Source organism: Sminthopsis crassicaudata, chromosome 2 (assembly GCF_048593235.1).
Source record: "Sminthopsis crassicaudata isolate SCR6 chromosome 2, ASM4859323v1, whole genome shotgun sequence".
NCBI lineage: Eukaryota > Metazoa > Chordata > Mammalia > Dasyuromorphia > Dasyuridae > Sminthopsis > Sminthopsis crassicaudata.
In genome coordinates, this window is record NC_133618.1 from 232,012,370 (window position 1) to 232,031,740 (window position 19,371).

General features: G+C 41.3%; 1 protein-coding gene across 1 annotated transcript in view; it reads right to left on the minus strand.

Annotated features, from left to right (window-relative positions):
- Positions 1 to 4,811: 4,811 nt before the first annotated feature.
- Positions 4,812 to 19,371, minus strand: part of ZMYND8 (zinc finger MYND-type containing 8) — a 115,079-nt gene continuing 100,519 nt past the window's right edge. Inside the window, 5 exon segments of the mRNA XM_074288547.1 lie at positions 4,812 to 6,592; positions 14,549 to 14,703; positions 16,177 to 16,416; positions 17,978 to 18,056; positions 18,636 to 18,716. Coding sequence (XP_074144648.1) covers positions 6,383 to 6,592; positions 14,549 to 14,703; positions 16,177 to 16,416; positions 17,978 to 18,056; positions 18,636 to 18,716 — 765 coding nt within the window. The 3' untranslated portion in view covers positions 4,812 to 6,382.

A 19,371-nucleotide genomic window follows, 5' to 3' on the forward strand; every position in this document is an offset into this window, starting at 1 on the left:
CCTTAGAGAACAAATCATCCCGAATAAATTTCCAGAATAAACAATATTATTGTCCCCTATTCGCCTCCTTTTTTGGCTAAACTCTTTGGGAAGATCATCCAAGAGAGTGCCTGCATTGCCTGTCCGTCATTCAGCTGAAACTGTTCTAAACTGCAACCACGAACAACCTCTTCAGGGCCAAACTGAGCGGACTTTGCACAGACCTGTCCGAAAGCTTTCAAGCAGCCAGGCGCGCTCAGCTCGAGTTTTTGGGACAAGGCTCCTTCTTTTGTGGTTCTCCTCCATCTTGACTCCTCCTTTGCTAGATCCCACCTATTAAGTGTGGGTGCCCACAGGCCCCGGCCCTAGCCTGTCTTTTCCATCTGCTATTTCATGTAATGTTCTCTTCATCCCCCATGGAGTCTAATTCCTAAATCTGCTTCTCTGGTGCTACCATTTCTGCGGACCATAGCAAATCTCCAACTATGGGGCATCTCCACCCCGGCATGTCCAAAACGGAAATCGTCATTTTCCCTCCCGGACACTCCCACCTTCCGAATTTCTCCTTTAATGCGAAGGCCCCGCGTCCTCCAAAGTCAAAGCGAGGGGTGATCGTCCTTGTCTTTCTTACCGTCAGTACCCAGTATGCGGCTGCCAGAACTGTGGGTTTCGCCTTTGTGACATTTCTGGCGCACACCGCTGGCGGGACTGCTGCCACGAGTGCACAAGTTCATCCTCCGCTTCAGTTGTCAGAATAAACTTCCTGAGGCCCCCTACTCAACTCCAGCGGCCGACACCACTGGCATGACACAAAATCCTCAGGAAATCAACCAAAACCCTGACTAGCTTTCCTTTCCCCCAACCACCCTCCCAGTATTCTCATACCTTCCATTCTACTACATCCCCTTCAGTGCAGGACGCTGGCCACCACGGTGTTCCCTTGAATGGATGCTCCATCTTCCTGGCTCCCCCATGAGAGGAATGTTCTCCTTCCTCATTGGTACCTCCTGGCTTAGTTTCAGCTAAAACCCCCCATCTGCAGGAAATCTTTCCCAATCTCCCTTCATTCTAGTTGATTATTCCTCTATTGATTAATTCCAATTTATCCTGTATATATCTTGTTTGTACAAAATTATTTACATATTGTCTCCTCCAGTAGAGCTTCTTGAGCAAGAAGTAAGTTTTGCCTTTCTTTGTGTCCCCAGCACTTAATGCAGGGCCTGGCACATAGTGGGCTTTGATGTTTACTGACAGACTGGTCTAGAAGTAAGAACATTGCTGGGAGTCAAAGAGACCAGGGTTCCAATCCAACTCGAGACAAGTGGTGTTATGATTGATATGATGATGATATGATCTGGGCCTAAAATCTGAGATCAAATGTGGCCGTTTATACTTACTAGCCCTGTAATCTTGGGCAAATTACTTAACTTCTGTTTGCCTTAGTTTCCTCAACTATTAAATGGAGATAATAAATAACAGCATCCACCTCAAAGGTAAGGACTAAACGAGATGTTTGTACAAAGCACTTAGCATAGCGCCTGGTACACAGTAGGTATAAAGCAGGGGTCCTCAAACTTTTTAAATAGGGGCCAGTTCACTGTCCCTCAGAGTGTGGGGGGCCGGACTATAGTAAAAACAAAAACTCACACTCTGTCTCTGCCCCTCAGCCCATGTGCCATAACCCTGACGGCTGCATAAACGTCCTCAGCGGCCGCAGTTTGAGAACTGGTATAAATGCTTATTCCCTTCCTTTCTGTATAATTGCTGCCAATTATTTCTGTAAGATCTCAGACTTATCAATTATATGCTCTAGGTCTCATCTTGTCTTCTGAAATAAAGGGTCTCTTGGCGCCAGAATTCTGTAATGATAACACTAGCAGTGAGCAAGCAGGGCAGGGAGAGGGGACTTAGCTAGATTAGGAATGAAGGAGGGAATGCTTAACGAGAGACATGTCTGACACTATTAGGTTAGAAAGGAGGGGAGGTGACGGGGGAGAATTCGTGCCCCTCTCATCCCATCCCAGTCCCCTCAGAATTAGTCAAAAAGAGAAGGTGTAAGTGCATTGAGAGGCCTTCACTTAAAACAGAACCCTAACCCTAGAGATTGAAGAGATCAAGTTTCAGATTCCCTCTGTATTCTACCCCTGAATTAGCCAGGATGGCCATAAATCAGGAGTTGGTCATTTCCTTCGCCTTCTGAAAGGTCTACAATGTCCTTAATAGCTTTGACACCATGTCTTCTACCACCATTAACACAGAATCATAGAATCAACCCCTCACTGTGAAAGCCAGAAGGGACCCCAGCACATAGAATTTTGGAGCAGAAAGGGATTTCACAACACAGAATATTCAAACTAGAAGAGACCTCTGAATGTATGCTAATTCATTTCCAGGAGAGACTTTGTGGATAGAGTGCCCCCTTTGAAAATAATAGCAGTTATTACCATTGTGAGGATCAAATGGGATACTGCATGTAAAGTGCTTTTGCAAACCTTAAAAGTGCCCTGTAAATAAATATTAGGAAGATTTTACAGAGAAGAAACAGGCCTGACAAGAGGAAGCAATTCTTGCTTGGGGTGCACTGTGTTTTGGCAGAGCAAAGGCCAAGAAAGGGGAAGAGAGACTGATGGGCAAGTCTCATCAATTCAACTAATTGTGTTCATATCCATCCATCGTGAAATTTAAAAGGGCCTTGAATTTCTTAAAGCTTAACTTAAAGTTTGAGTAGAGAACCAGGAAAGAAAGTCACCTCCCAGCCAAAGGATTCTTGGTACAAGGCAGCCTGGATGACCCTGAATTCCAGCCTCTCTCTGGATGGCGCCCCAGTCACCTGAAAAGGTAAGGATTCATCTGAAGCCCCTTTGGTGGAGGAAGTATCCAGAAAGCATTCTGAGAACTGAGTTCTGAGACGTTATTTGCTGAGTTTCTAGGATTTGCCTCCAGAGAATACCCACTGTCCATCCAGTCTAGGATTCTCAAAGGACCTATGGGCTGCTCCAATAGTGCCCAGGAGACCTCAGAGGTTAGAGCCTTTTATACTTTTCATATTCTGCCTTGTATTATACCATGAGGGAAGATCTGAATTCAAATCCTGCCTTTGTTACTCTTTAGCTATGTAATCCTGAGCAAGTCAAGTAAGTTTCTCCCAGTCTCAATTTCCTCCTCAGTAGAATGGGAATAACAGCACCCACCTGAGGGCGATTGTAAAAGGCAAATGAACCTTCGTAAACCTTCCAGCAGTATGCAGCCATTAGCTCTTATCACCAATATATCCTGCAGTCATTGAAGGCTGGGGCCACACCACTTTCCCCTCCCAGTAACACACAGTGCCAAGAAAAAGGGCCTCGAACATAACAACAGGTATTCAATCATTACATGTAGACGTTTACGTTTATGAGTGTTTCATTTCCTTGTGTTAGGCCTATGGGATTTTATTAGCACAGAGAAACTCCAAGTGAGGGGGGCTGCCGCCCTCGGGGTTCCCGGAGCAGAGATGCCGTTGCCTGTGCAGCATGTCAGAGGCAGTATTTCAGCGAGCCCACCTCTCCCAGACCCTGCAGGCCAGCTCCCTGTGGGTCCCACTGATCTGAGCTATTCTTTAGTTCATTTACATTCTAAAATCTGACCCTCACAAACCCCCCCACAGACAGAAATATACTATCCCTACTTTACAAATGAGGATGCCGAGGTCTGGAAGGGGCTAATGACCTGCTGTTATCTCACTGCCTTTTCCTTGCTGGCTCGGAGAATCAGCCATACCGGGACTCCAGTGGGAGCTCCTCGGACTCTCATCAGGACCAAGTTCTCCGCCCGGGATGGAGACCACGTCTCCAGCAACCTTCTCCAAGCTCGAAACACTTTCCAGCGCCCACTTCTCAATTCTGCCCTGTGGCCACAAGAGGGCGAAGGAACTCAACCTTTGGTCTTATCTGGCAGGGTTTTTTATTATTGTTTTTGGCTGAAAAACTGATGTACCTAGAAATACCAGCTCTTTCATCAAGATCCCCAAAGACTAAGCTGGTCTACTGCTGTCCCAAGGGGGCTTTGCAGCTTCCTGAATCTTTAAGAACAAGGTGAGATATACCAAAGCTTCCCCCAAAAACGACTACAAAGACCCTGTAAAAGCCATCTAGCCCTAAGAGATTAAACAACTTTTGCCAAAATCACACAAAGGGAAAGGAGCAGAAATCAAGATTTGAACCCAGAATGGGGGCCAACCTACCTTTTGGGTTTATTTGGGTACTGCGTGAGATAATCTACATGAAAGTAAATGCTGAGCAGCAGGGTCTGGTATCGGTGCTCTTATGTACACATACATGCAATAGGTAAATAAGTCTTTTTCAGTATGTAGGTGATATTTATTTCATTAACATCATCTACATCAACACATCTGTAGACATCTATCTCAGGTGGTACAACCCTGGCTTTGGATGTGACCCCGGGAATGTCACCTCTTAGCAGGCGATTCACTAAAACCAGAAATTGAGCCAGATGGCTCTGCAGCAGAAGGGAGCTTTCTGTCATTGGGGAAAACTAAGCAGCAGCAGTGATTTGTGGGAAAAGAGCCATGGTTTGGGCCCTAGCTAACCCTCCAGACAAATGAAAATGAATTTCAAAAACATAAATGAGTGCCTACTGATGGCTCATCTATAAAATGAGAGGACTGAACTAGAGCATCCCCTAAGGGTCCCTCCAGTTTCTAATATTCTAATTCATGTTCTAGACTCACCATCACTAGCACCTGTTTTCATGCCCCTCAAAGGTCTAAAGATGTTAAAGGAGAGACATTGATCCAGAGCAAAGGCAAACTGGCAATTCAGGCACACAAGCCGTTTTTCCAAAACAGTTTAATAAAAAAAGTTAAGATTCCTGAAAAAACTGGGGAAAGCCAAAAGCATACTGTGTGCGTCACCTGCCTCCATCACAAAGAAACACAATTGTCCAAAAAGATATTTAAGTTTAATACAAATTTTATACAAAGAAATGTGAAAAAATACTTCCATATGCTAAAAGCAATTATGCTTCACAAATAAGGCCTGCTAGGCTATTTCTGACAACTGCAATTCACAAATGTTCTGCTTTTTCTCTCTCTCTCTTTTTTCTCCTAATACCTTTGTTTTGATCTAATGTGGGTACTAGCCAGAGACTGTACATAGCAAAATGTTTTATAAACAATGGGAGAACCTAAACACAAAAATGTACAACAAAATGTACTGGAATGATATCATACAATTAATCTTCTCATATACAGACATCAATTACCTGGCTTTTTGTTCAATGTTTTCGTTTTACACAACATACAAAATGGTAGGGACTACAGCATTAGTGTAACAGGCAGCACTGGGCAGGCAGGGGGTGCTCTGTCCTACTGTATGGATACTGTGTCATGCTTACAGCAAGACAGACGGCTCTGTCCTATAAATAATACATGCTTTACCCCAGCATCAAGTCCTTGGCCCACGTCTCTTCAAGTTCTCCTTTCCTTTTGGAAAGCATTAACTGTCTCTTAGGAGGTTGCTTGGTTTGTTTGTTTTTCCCAAATGAACCTTAAAGCAGAAGAGCTCGTCTCTGATCCTACCATCCAGCACCAGCTCTTTTAGACTTTATTCCAAACTCCTCCTGCTCTTCATCCACTTGTGCCAGGTTTCTTGCACGCTCAACGTTTTGTAAACAAGGTCATGATTTTTTTGTTTGTTTTATTTTTAAACAGTCTGGTCATTGTGTAAGTTATACAAAATAAAAGACTTTCTCCATGGGGTTCTGGGGTGCAGAGATCTCCCATGTCCAAACGATGACAAAATAAAATTTTAACAAAAAAGGGGGACTACAGCAATTCAGGCTTGCGGGGCAACCACATGCCCCTGAGAACTGCTTTCGATCCCATGTCATGTACACAAATATAAATGAAAAAGTCTAGCCTCCCTATGGATCCCCAAACATTGATGATATCTGGGTACAAAGTGCCCTCAGCCCAGATTCGGAAATGCTACTTTGTGACAATTGGTCTGACCTTCCCTTTTCCAAAAGGTTCTTTTTTTTTTTTTTTTTTTTTTTAATTATTATTATCATCATAAGTTAAAAGTCAATACAAATATAAAAAGGAGATGGTTCTCTAAGTTTAATGACATCCACAAATTGTACATTATTTACACGAGAAGCATTCATTTGCCATGGGTTTTAACTGTCCTTGGACAGCACTAATGCCTTATTAATGTAGTGTGGTCGATGCCTTGTCCTGTGTATACAAAGCAAAAGAGTCAGAACCTTTGAAGTTAAATCTCCAAAGCGGGCGACTGTCTTCCTCCTCTTCACATTTCCGGTAGCTCTTCCTGCTCCTGTCATGCTTGAAGCTGTTTTTGTCATTCTTCCAACTCCCCCCGGGGGCGCCTGGTGTCGTCCCGGGCTAGACTCTCCGCACTTGGACTGGCACAGCAGTCTGGACATACTGCACACCGCCACTACTGCTGCTGCCGCCGCTGCCACCACCACTGCCACCACCACTGCTGCTGCTGCTGCTGCCGCCGCCACCGCTGCCGCCACCTCCTCCACTGCCTGCAGCCCCTCCTCTCATGGCCACTGTTCCAACTGTAGGACTCACCACCACAGGGATGGTCTGTGGGTTAAAAACCAGAGGGCATTAAGGGGGTATCTCCACGTCCCCTCCCACCCAAGACTATGGCATCGGCGAATCCGTTTCTGTGGCTGCCCTGAGCAATGCTTGGGACCCTTTGGCTCTGTTTGGCTAAGATTTCAGCAGCCTGGCATATGTGCCGAATGCTTTGTGTAGAAGAAATGATAGTGTAGGAAGTTGGGTTTCCAAGATACCTGTGGCCACCACTACCCAGCTAAGAAAGGCATCAAACTATTAAGTTAAAAAAAATAATAATTAAGATTTGCACTGTTTTCTGTGGAGACAAAATATCTTTGCTAGCAAACAGACTACATGATCTTCTCCCCTCACATTGTGTGTGGACATGCTAGATCTTGGAAGCAAAGACCTGGGAGGAACCTGAGAGGCCTTTTAGTACAATGCCTCTTTTTACAGGTAGGAAACTGAGACCCAGACAGCAGCTTGTGACTTGCTCAAAGTCACTTATGTCAGAGATGGGATTTGAGCCCTTAATCCCAAACCCCTTTACTTAAGAGCTTTCCACCATATTTAAAAGTAGGCACAGGGGAGGGAGGGATGGGAAGTCCATCAAAGCAAGCAGAGCCAAGAATACAATATGCACAGTGACTACAACAATGTAAATTGAAAGAACAAGCACACACTTCCACACAAAATCAAGCGACAGCATGGCGTGAAGAAAGGAGAAGATGCTGGTTCCCCTACCCACCCCTCACCATGATCTGGTACCATCTGGTCACCAGTGTTGTACATATTTTCTGATTTTTTCAATGTATTGATTAGTTATGCTGATTTTTCCCCTTTCTTTTTGTCTTAAAAAAAAAAAAAACACTTATATAGGAGAGGAAGAGAAAGATTCTGAAATGAAAATGATGGGGGGAAAAAAGGCATAAATTAAAAAAAAAATTAAGCCCATCCCAAATAATAAACAAACCAGTAAGGAACTTTATTTTTGAAGAGCCCAGAGTACAGAAAGGGAGTGAGTGAATCCTGAGGTGGCGTCTGGAGACTCACACCCTGCATGACTAAGAAGATGACTATTATCACAGAAAGAACTCGCTGCTTAGTGATCACCCAGAGCGCCTGCAGTATCCTTGAGAGCAGGACAGAAAGCACGATGAGCTTCCTTTTCTGGCAGTGATTCAAAGGGCAGAATGAGGTCGATGTCAGAAAGGGCCGAGTCACAGGTGAGCCACTGTGGGTTGTATGACACAGCCCTGTGATCGGAACCAGTTAAACAACGGGTCGGTCTCCAAGGCTCACCCACTTTGTCATCATCCCAACTCCTCACTTAGCACACACAGTCACTCCACAGGGGAATGGGGAGGGTGCAGGACCATGTCACCTCCTACCTAGATCACTGAAAGTACCTGCCCATTGATTGGTCTTCCTATGTCCAGTCCACCCTCCACCATTCACTTGCCAAAATGGTTCTTCTAAAGTACAGGAACTGACCACGTGCTTTTGTTACACACACACACACACACACACACACACACACACACACACACCCTCTTCAGCGTTTCCCTATCATCTGTAGGATAAAATATAAAATACTCTGATTTTTAAATCCCCTCACAATCTGGCCTCTTCCAGCCTTTCCAATCTATCTTCCTTCCTCTCCTCTAAATTCTCCACGTTCCAAGCACAGTATCCTCCCTTGGCTAATGCTTTCCCACAGAAAGATTAAATCCCATTTACTCTGTTATCTACATAACTTACTTACATAATTGTTTACATATAGTGAGCTCCCCAAGGACAGGGATGGTGAATTTTTTGCCTTTCTTTGGTCTCCTCAGTACTTCAATCCAATGTATAGTCACATAGTAAGCACTTAAAGGCTTGCCGGCTGATTGACGGATTGGCTAGAATGATAGATGTCCAGGGATAACTCAGAAAACCCATGACTAGACGATCCTTAATCTTTGGCACTCAGGATTAGTTACACCAGTTGCCCTGGTAGATAAGGAGTTTTCAGTGTTATAACACAAGCTATTCTTGTATCTTGTTGACTTTTGTGTTTATAGCGCTTTGAATCCTCACTATTCCAGAATGACTTTATTATACAGGATCTGGGCGGGGATGGGAGGTAAAAGCCTTATACATAATCAACAAGGCTAATAGAATCAAACCCTAAACTCTTATCTCCAGTTTCAGTGCTCTTTATCTCCAACTATTTTCTCCCTTCCCCTCAACATCCCTTGGAATTCATATCCCAGGTATATTTTCACAGATTGTGTGAGCCTGAACAAGTTCACTTTCCTTCCAAGCCTCAGTATCCTCATCTATAAATTGACAAGGCAGGACTAAATGATTCTATGATTTAAAAACATTGATATCATTTCCACCCTTGACTTTCTTATTCCTGGAAGCTGTGACTCTCCTAATGATGAAAAGAAGACATTAGCTTTTTAGACTTACATAACCACACTGCTGACTCTATAGTCTGAAGTCCTTAGCTTTTTTCCCCAGACAATTATTACCTCAGACCTTGCATTCTGATTTGAACCCAAGGTTGTGACTTGACATTTGTTGCTACTACATTTTATCTTACTCAGTTTGACCCAAGTTCCAACTTTTCAAGAGCTTTTTGAATCCTGACTCGGTCGTCTAGTGTGGTGGCTATCCTTCTCACTTTGTGTTAGCTGCATATGTGATATGTGTGCCAAATCTCCCTTTAGCAGGTTCTTGAAAAAGCTGGGGGAGGTCTCACCTTTAAAGAGAGGAAAAAGGACCATTTTTGGCAATTACTATGATACCTCTGGGTCTGAAGTTCTCATGGTGCTGATCTAGATAGGATCTGTCCCATAATGCAGAACAGCGGAATGATAGGTGAGGACTTAAAAGCTTAATAGCTGAGACAACAGTGGTAGTCTGCAAAATCGAGTACCAGTCTGACTTACTGGTGGCTTGTCACATCAGCTGCTATCTAGGGACAGTCTCTAGAACATATCGGTGCTCTCTGGCCAGCTATATAGTTAACCAGGTTACAATGAGTGGTAAGGGCTCTCTGGTCCATTCATATTAATTTTCCAATCTAATGAATTCATAGATTAGTTATTTATTTTTCAAAAGGTCAAACTGTGATTGAGACCAGCAGTCACAGGCCAGTGTGAAAGAGGCGGAAATCTTTCTGAACCATGTGGAAGCAGCTCAGTACTTTGCAAGCAAAATCCTTTACTGCTAGCTAGGGACTGACCACCTCTAGCTTGACCCATTATTCAGAGATCATTAAGGATGAGAAAACCATGAATCACATGACCTATGGCAATACTCTGCTACACTTAAGTCCAGTTTGCTCATATAAAATGGATCATAGTACAATGAGTCCAACTATTCCTACTGCTCCAAAGGATCTAAATCTGATAGGTTCCTTTTCCTTCTCTAACATTTAATCTCTCCCTCCCTGTCTTTCCATATAAGCCAAAATCTTATATTGAGCATGATGTTGGTCTTTTAAGACTTTAGAGATTAAAAAGATGAAAGAATGAGAGAATCTAAAAAGACTTTCCTCTGGGAAATATCATATCAAAAACTTTAATAAAAGGAAGCTGTTAAAAGAGAAAGGAACAAAACAACTCACCTAAGAACTTGGTATAAGAACTTGGAATACAACATTAATCAAAGGCAAGAGGCAGGGGGGGAGGGAGGGTATAATTCTAAGACATTGGACATAATCATCAGGAACACTCCTCTAAGCAAAGAAATTCTTCCACTTAACTAAAGATAATCGAAGATCCTTAAAACCTCCTAATGACCTGCTAACTGCCCGAGTCAGTGGTTTCTCTTTCCCTCAGCTGATTGATCCCTATTGAAAGTTCTTCTCTTTATGATTTGATACTTTTTCTGTCTTCCCTCATTCTCTGAACTTTCCTTCTGTTTCCTTTGCTGATTTCTGTTTCATTCCCAGGCCCCTTAATGTGAGTGAAGTCCAAATTTCAGGCCTCATTCAATCCCTCGCCTCTCTCAATGTTCTAACATTCACACATGCAAAAAAAAAAAAAAAATCCCCTATCAGCTCTCGAGTGCTATTAATCTCATGCACTCTTGCTTCCATGACCTTCCTTGTGTGGAAGTCTCCCAAATGTCTATCAAGAACCCTGGCTTCTCTCCTGAATTCTGCCTTAACTTTTAATCCAATGTGTCTAAAATTCTTTACTGTCCCCCTTAAAAACAGCTCCCTCCTAACCCCAAAATTTCCTGGGTCCATTAATAGGTATCATTGTCCTCTCAATTCCCCCATGCTTGAAACTTCAATCTTTTGTTGTTGTTAAATTGGGGCTAAGTGACTTGCCCAGGGTCACACAGCTAGGAAGTGTTAAGTGTCTGAGATCATATTTGAACTCGGGTCTTCCTGAATTCAGGGCTGGTGCTCTATCCACTGCGCCACCTAGCTGCCCCTCTTTTTTTTTTTTTTTAACCTCCTTCTTCTTCCTTACCCCTCAACAGCCCAGTATAGTCAATTCTGCCATCCGAAAAGTCCCTGGCATCTTTTCCATTCCCACTACCAGCCCTCTAAGTCCAGACTTTCAACCACTCATCGCTGAAGTTCTAATAGTCTCTTTCTCTAACTTCTTTGCCACACCATGCTTCTATCCCAATCCCTCCAAAACTCCAACATTTAATTTAACATTCTTTAAAAAAAAAAACTACTTTTTGGGGAAAAAGAACCTCCATATACAAGAATATTTATAGCAGCTCATTTTGTGGTGTCAAAGAATTAGAATTTGAGGGTATATTCATCAAATGGGGAATGGAATACTATTGTATTATAAGAAATGATGAAGCAGGCAGATTTCAGAAAAACCTGGAAAGATTTAGGTGAACTGATGCCAAGGGAAGTGAGCTGAACCAAAAGAACATTGTACACAATAACAGCAAGATTGTGTGATGATCAATTACAATTAGCTCTTCTTAGCAATAGTGATGCAAGACAATTTTTTTATCATGTCAGAGGCGAGTCAAATGTCTGTAATATAAAAATTAGATAACAAAAATCTTAATATTAAAAAAAAAAAAAAACACAATTGTGCCATTACCTTTCAAACTATGTAGACTGGCATTCAAGGCCCTTTGCAAGCAGACCTCAACCCACTTTACTAATTTCTCATTATTTTTCTACAGCCAAATTAATTTACTATCCTCAAACACACCTTCCATATGTGGAACCTGCCAGCTTCCATGTGTTTCATCACATTATCACTGTTTCCAAATCATCCATTCCACATCTATTAAGCACCTACAACTATATGTATTACTACTGGTACTATATATTACTAAATGCCAGGAGATGATCTATAAAGATTAAATGGGCCAAGGGCCTGTCCTTATCACATTTAAAGTCTCTTGGGGGACATAATACAGATGACAGTTAAACTACAAAATAGAACATGTTAAGCTCAAAATGGAAGACAGGTATTTCACAAAGTCCTTGAGAGGACTTGGGGAGATCAAGGAAGCCTTCATGAAGGAGGTGGCATTTGAGCTATGTCTTCAGAGAATTGAAAAGATATCCAAGGGTGGAAAGAAGAAAATCCATTCCAAGCATAAGAAATAGCGTAAGCAAAAATCAAAGAAACCTAGTTAGCCCAAAAGAGGATCAAGAAATGATAAACAGTTCGATTCTCTGGAATACAGAGTACATGAGATAAGAAAGGTAGAATAGTGCGAGAATGGGAGAGACCAGAAATACAAGATAAGCATTTTGGCTTTATTCAATAGGCAACAGAAAGCCATTGCAATGCCAGAAATACAAGAAAAGCATTTGCCTTTTATTTTATAGGCAATAGGATGCAGGTTTTTTTTTTAACAAAGGAGCTACATGCTCAGATCTGTCCACAAGGAAGATTAACCTACAGGTATGTCAAAGATGAATTGCAGAGGGCAGGGAAACATGAGGAATACTGAATAGGGAGACTCCTGCCATCATCCAAGCAGGGGGTAATGAAACCCAGTATAATAGTAACAGCAGGGAGAACATCAAGATAGGAGAAACACTTTAAAAAGAGAAGTATTGACAGGACAGGGCTTGATGATGAATGGGATGCAGGAGATAAAGGAGAAAGAAGAATCAAAGATAACCCCAAGATTACAAACAGTGAGTTATGGAGTAGTTAACAGAACACCTTAGGGGAGAGTAGGAGGGGCAGAGAACAGACCTCAATTTAGTATATCTTGAATATGAGATGTTGAAACATTCAAATGGAGTTACTCAACAGTCCCCTGAGTCATGGGGGCCACCTAGGAAGTCAAGAGGAAGGTCAGATCTATGGCTACAATAAATGCAAGAATTCCATCTTTCCTGACCCAGGAAGGGAAAAGAAGGGGTCCAGAGTGATCTCTCCCCATTCTGAGGTCCTACAGCCTATGCTATCTACAAACATCACAGTACCCTAAGTGAGCAATTACAAGGAAGAGAGAAGTACAGCAGGGAAGGAAAAAGCAGAAATTCATAAAGCATGGCTGGCAAGCAAAATAAATTTAGATTATTGGTTATCACTAGGACTTGATAGGATAGAATCCTGACTAAAATAGGGCTCTTTGTGGGAGGACATAAAATATTCACCAAAACAAAGAGATTTATGAAAAGAAGGGTAGTGGAAAGAGGAGTAGGGAAAAGTACAGAAAGACTATATACAGGTGAGGAGACACCAACAGTGGAAAGCATTTGTGAAGATCAACAGAAGAAATATCATCAAAGTATACCACAGACCAGGGCTTAGTTATTTTTTCATGATCATAGGCCAGCCGTTGCAGGCTCTTCCTTATCATATACTCCTACAAAAGGCATTCAGTAAAGAGCTGCGGATTGACGGAGATGAGAACAGCTATCCATGCCTGGGGGATGTACTTGGAACTGTCTTTTCCACTACTGGGAAGGAGCAAGGGAGAAAGGAAAATAGATGCTGAGATGTCAGGCAGAAACCTCAGAGCAAGAAATTGATCCTGAAAGGGATGTTTTCTCCTGTGATTTCTTTCTAACTGACCCAAAGGAGGCAAGGTTTAGGAAACATGAAGATCAATCAAAGACTAGCTGAAGCTGGAAGGGTTTTTCCCAAAGGTTCATCTCTAATTCAAATTCCTCGTTTGACAAACAAGTTGACAAGAGAGGCAGAGAGACTGACCTGCCCAAGGTCACATAGGAAGAGTAAGCCTCAGAAACAGAATTTGAACCAAAGTTCTCTACTTTGGGATGTGGAAAACTTCAACTCTTCACTACTGGACAAAAATTATTAAAAAATTATAGGTTATAGATTTAGAGAGCTAGAAGAAACCTTAGATGATAGTCTACCCCCTCATTTCACCTATGAGGAAACCAAGACCTGGCAAGGTTAAGACATTTATTTGCCCATGGTCACAAAGCCAAGGTGAAAATTGAACCTTCAGAAAAAAACAAAAAAAATAAAATAAAATAATTTTTTTAATTTCCCTAAACCCTGTGGTGGAAGGCAGCACAGCCTAAACTTGTAGGTTATCTTTCTAGAGTAGATAGTAGAAGTAGTAGAAAAAACACTGGACTAAGGGGTCAAGCAGATACTGGATTTAGTCTCTGCTCTACTCCAAATCAACCAGGTAGCCTTCAAATGCCTCTTATCTAAAATGAGGGGAGCTGTACTAGATATCTTTCCTAGATGTGGCATTCTATAATTCTAATTCCAGAGCTCCCCAAATGATGGTAGGAGATGGGGCCCAATATAGGAAGCAAACTCCTGAGCAGAGTACTTGCCTTCCCATGAAAAAATGTGGCCATGGAGACATAAAAGTGGGCCATCCACAGCGACTAGTAAGGCTGAGGAACTCAAGACAATCTATTAGAATGAGGTCTAAGTCATAAAGAGTTGATCAACAACAATCAAAGATACCAAAGTGGAACAACCAGTGGGTCTATATGGTCCCTAAGAGAAGGACCGAGTCACAAGCTGGAAGGGGCAGAGTACTCACCGTGACATTCTCCCTGCTCTTGTCGGCTGGACTTTCCTTTTCTTTCGAGGCCGTGGCTGTGTCCGTCTGGGGGGCCTGCGCACTTGAGCTGGGCTGGGCAGATTTATTTGTTTCTGTATTGGCCTCAGAATCAGTTTCTTGCTGGGTTGCTGTTGCTAAAATTTTAAATTGCATCATTAAGCAATAGGTGATGACAGTATGACTTTTCTTATATTAATGAGATTTCACTTCTGAGGGCAGCTGCAGGAACCATTCTGAGAAGCGCTCTAGAACCTCAGGCGTATCTTATACCCCAAAAGCCAGCACATAGGAAGACCAATACCCAAGGGGAGTAATTTCAAAATTCCAGACCTGCAGGAATTTTGGAGGAGACCCCAAAACAAATTAGAAAATGGGGCTTTCAAGGAAGAGTTAAAAGGGACAGAAATCATTAGAACCCAAAGAGGCCATGGGTGAAGGATTTTGTTGCCATCCATAGAGATTTAACACAAAGGTTCTGACTGAAGGTATGTTCAGCTTCTAAGAGGCTAGACTTAAGTGAAATAAGAACCCCTTCTATTGCTTTACCTCTTGATAGTTTGATCTGCTTTCCCACCCATTATCTCACTGGATCAACCCAACAGCCTTATGGAGGAGATAGGTAAAAGGATATTTCTATGTTATAAATGAAGACACTAAAGCTGAGAAGAACTGGTGACTTGCACACTGACAAATGTGTCAGAATTACAAACTAGAATTACAAAAAGGGTCATCTTGTTCTAAAGATCTTTAAACTCCTTAAGCTCCCAATTTATACAGTAAGAGCAATATCATAAATAATAATCAACTCGGAAAGACTTAGGAACACTGATCAACACAGTGACCAACCAAAATTCCAAAGGACTCATGTAGACATGCTATCTACCTCCAGATAGAAAAGTAATAAGACTCAAAATGTGTATTAAACCTTTCATCCCTTTTTTCTTTCTTTTTTTGGAATGAAACTATTGTAGCCATATGTTTTACATAGAGTGTGTGTGTGTGTGTGTGTGTGTGCACGCGCGTGCGCGTGTGTGTGTGTGCATGTGTGTGTGTTATTAGTTTTGTTCTTCCTCTCTTCTCAGTGAGTGAGGAAATATAAGAAATAAGGAGAAAGAATTTGGAATTGAAAATAAAGAATTTTGTAAAAAGAAATTTAAATTCTCTATAAAGGGAGACTTTAAGGCTAAAGAGACTGAACAAGAACGTATCACTTAGGTAGAATCAGACATACTTCAGAGGGCTAGAAACAAAAAGACTAGATCAGTTCGTTTTGAAACCCATCCAAGTATTATCCAGTAGGAGCAGGAGAAGGAAAGGGCTTACGTCTATCTTTTATACTATTACTTGAAAACCATGATGGTGACTCCATGTTTACTTCTGGCACAAAAGGATCCTAAGCATGACTTCCTTGCTTCCCAAAGGCAAGGTCAGAGTCCACATTATTCTACACTAACCTTAATTGGATTTCATTTCTAAGCTTTAACTTTGAACTATAAGAACTCTTCTGAGAGATACTCTCAAATTTTGACCCCTATGGGAAGTTCTTGAGCCACTGAACCTTGCAGGCCCAGAAGTCTCTGAGTAGAGGATCCAGAAGGGCGAATTACCTGACTGTGTACACGACTTCATGTGCTCTGGCCAGTGGGCCTGCTGGCACGGGTAATCACAATAGCTGGTATTCCAACAGCAATAGAAGATGGCTTCTTTCTTACAGTTTGCACACCACTGTTTCTTCTTGGTCTCATCCACAGCCTGCTGCTTCTCCAGCTCCAGCTGTTTCTTAACCTCAGCGATCAAGCGATCACGTTCCTGCTCCAGGCTCTGCCGCATCTCGGCCATTGTCAGTTCTGTTTAGGATATTGAAAAAACATTCTGTCTTTATCTTCTTTCCACATGAAGGGTCCAAGATTTATTAATACCAACTCATAAGGACTTAAGTTCACAAAACAATGGATGACTGGATTCTCACACCCTCACCTGGGGTAAAGAGTCCAAGCATTTTGACTCTTATTTTACAAGTGATAAAGGAGATTCAGCCAAAAGTATTTTAACCAAAGTCTCATAGCTAGTAAGTGGCAGAACCAGAAGCTTGTATATCTCCTGAATATATATATGTGCAGTATGTGTGTGTACTTGTGTGTGTGTGTGTGTGTGTGTGTGTGTGTGTGTGTGTGTGTGTGTGTGTGTATGTGTGTGTGTATTAGTAACTAAATTAAGTAGATACTACCCTCAAGGAGCTCTTTACCTTCTAGTGAGAGGGACAACATGTATATGTCTCTCTGTGTATTTATATATGTGTGTGTGTATATATATAAAATATAGATGTGCATACATATATATATATATATATACACACCTATAAAACATATTTATGTATATATGCACATGCACAAGTATATCTTTAAATATACACATATATGGAACATATATACATATGTACCATTAAAAGATTATAAGACTCCTTTTAACTTTGGTGCCTCCCATAACAGTATAAGGTTACTGAGGACAGGATCTTTGTTTTCACATTTTTTTTAAATTTCAAAGTACCAAACACAAACAGAAAGCATTTAATAAATGCTTGTTGATTAAGAGACCCTATTCTCCAAGTCTCAGTTTTATTTGGGTGCACTAAATATATTGTGGTCTTCCACAATATTTGCTTATTGCAAGTAAGGATTATTTTTTTCTTTGTATTTATTGCCAACATCTAGAGAATACTTTATATATATATATATATATATATATATTTGCTGTTTGATTTCTAACTGTCCATAGTGTTCTGGACTCCTCACCATACCCTACATGAATTTTTTCTAATTTCCCTATAACTCCAAAGTTGCCCCAACATAGGTCCAAAAAACCTGAACATTTCTCAAAATCCAAACCATTTTTCACTTCCTTTAACTTTAGAAACAAAAATAAAGGCCATGTAATGCCCTTTTTGTTGAGATGAGAAAGATGTCAAAATCTGGTCCATAGAAATCACAAGGTGTGCTAGAAACATTGATTAAGTCAACTGCCAAAGCAAGGTTCCTCAGATTTAAGATTATAAGATTATGGAAAATATAGCATTATCTAGTTAGTCTAGGAATCCACAAAATGGAGGCATCTTTTTCACAAGGCTGAACCTAGACTCAAAGCCATTTATAGCTTGAATGATTAAAAATTTCAATTTTAAAAATAAAGAAAAAGCAAAAAGATTCCACTAGAACCTACTTTCCCTAATTTTTGGTGATGGAGAATACACAAAAATCCTGGCTCTCACATACATAGCTGAAATCACAACTAACTCTTCCCTCACTCTTCCAGCCTTCATCTGGAGCTAAAATATAAGATGCATATATAAGCCTGCCTACTTTAACCCTTTCCCTCGCCAAGGCTTAGAAACCATCACAAATGGAGGAATACCCAAGTTGTGCTTCATCTCCGAGAGTTCTTGCTGATGGAGCCACTGAAGTTTCTCAATCTCGATCCTCAAACGGCGAATCTAAAACATGAGAAAACAAAGGTTGGATAGGCCAAATTAAGAGATTACAATGACCAGTGTGGACAATTTATAAAATACTGGGTCCAAGGCAATCACCATCCCCCTCTCATCCCATAGGGAAATATGACCTATCAAAAAATTCAATCCATCTAGGCAATTCCAGTTTCAAGGACTTTTCTCCTCAATCCAAACCCACTGGGCCCCAACACTGTTAAAAAAGACAACATACACAAATCCAGCCTCATTAAATATATTCACAGCAGCAACCATTCTCAAAATCTAAAACCAGGGCAAATGACCAACATCCGACCTTGTAAAAACTGATGGGAGATGGACCCCACTTTATGCAGTCATCACATCAGCACAGTCTAACTCCCACAAGCGAATAAAAGGGAACAAAGCAACTTCCATCTACATCCAAGGCTGATGTAGTCTCCCCACCCTTTCTGCCCCCTAAACATAAGTTTTCATTAGCACTAGGACAAAACAGGAAAAAGTCTTCAGAGCAAACTTCTCCAGCAACCTTTTAAAGGAACCAAGACACAAAAGTTTTTCTGTTAACATCAAGTCTCAACAGACCTCAGCTATTGTACTTCCAGTGGTATTCTTAGACAGGTCATTATAAATTTCTGTCATTGTGCCTTTGATGGCATCCATCATCTAAAAGAAGAAAACCAAAAATAAGTGTAAGTCAGGATTAGATATTTCACCAGAATACATGGATGACATCTGCAGGTCACAACAGTGGTAACTACCAATTCTAAAGCCTGAGAAGAAAATGAAAATAAAAGGCACCCTTCAAATAAACTTTTTAAGAAAGTTCAACTGGGGAAAGGGCCTAAGACTTTGAACCACAAGATCATGTAGAGGGAACCCACTCTACAATTATATGTAAATGCTACTCTAAAATTTACATGTAATCTCATTTGATCTTCACAACAACCCTGTGAGGCAGGTGCTACTAAGGCTGAGTTTAATAACTTGCCCAGGATTATAAAACGACTGAGTGTCTCTCCTCATATTTGAATTTAAAAGTTTTAAGTCAAGGGCAGACTAAGGTATGGACAAGGGACTAGGGGTAGAAGGCAGAGTCCAAGCATCACATGCTTTTAATCAGCATACTCTGAGCTTTCTAAGTCTACTATGTCTGAACTGTGGTTTCTTTTTTCTGTTTTCCTTAGTTATTATAATGTATGGTCTGTCAACCCCAAATATTGTTTTATTTATTGTATAATAAAAATGTTTTTTTAAAAATCAGTTTAAAAGAAGGTGTTTCTGACTAACGTGCTACATCTACCATACTACCTAGCTTCTA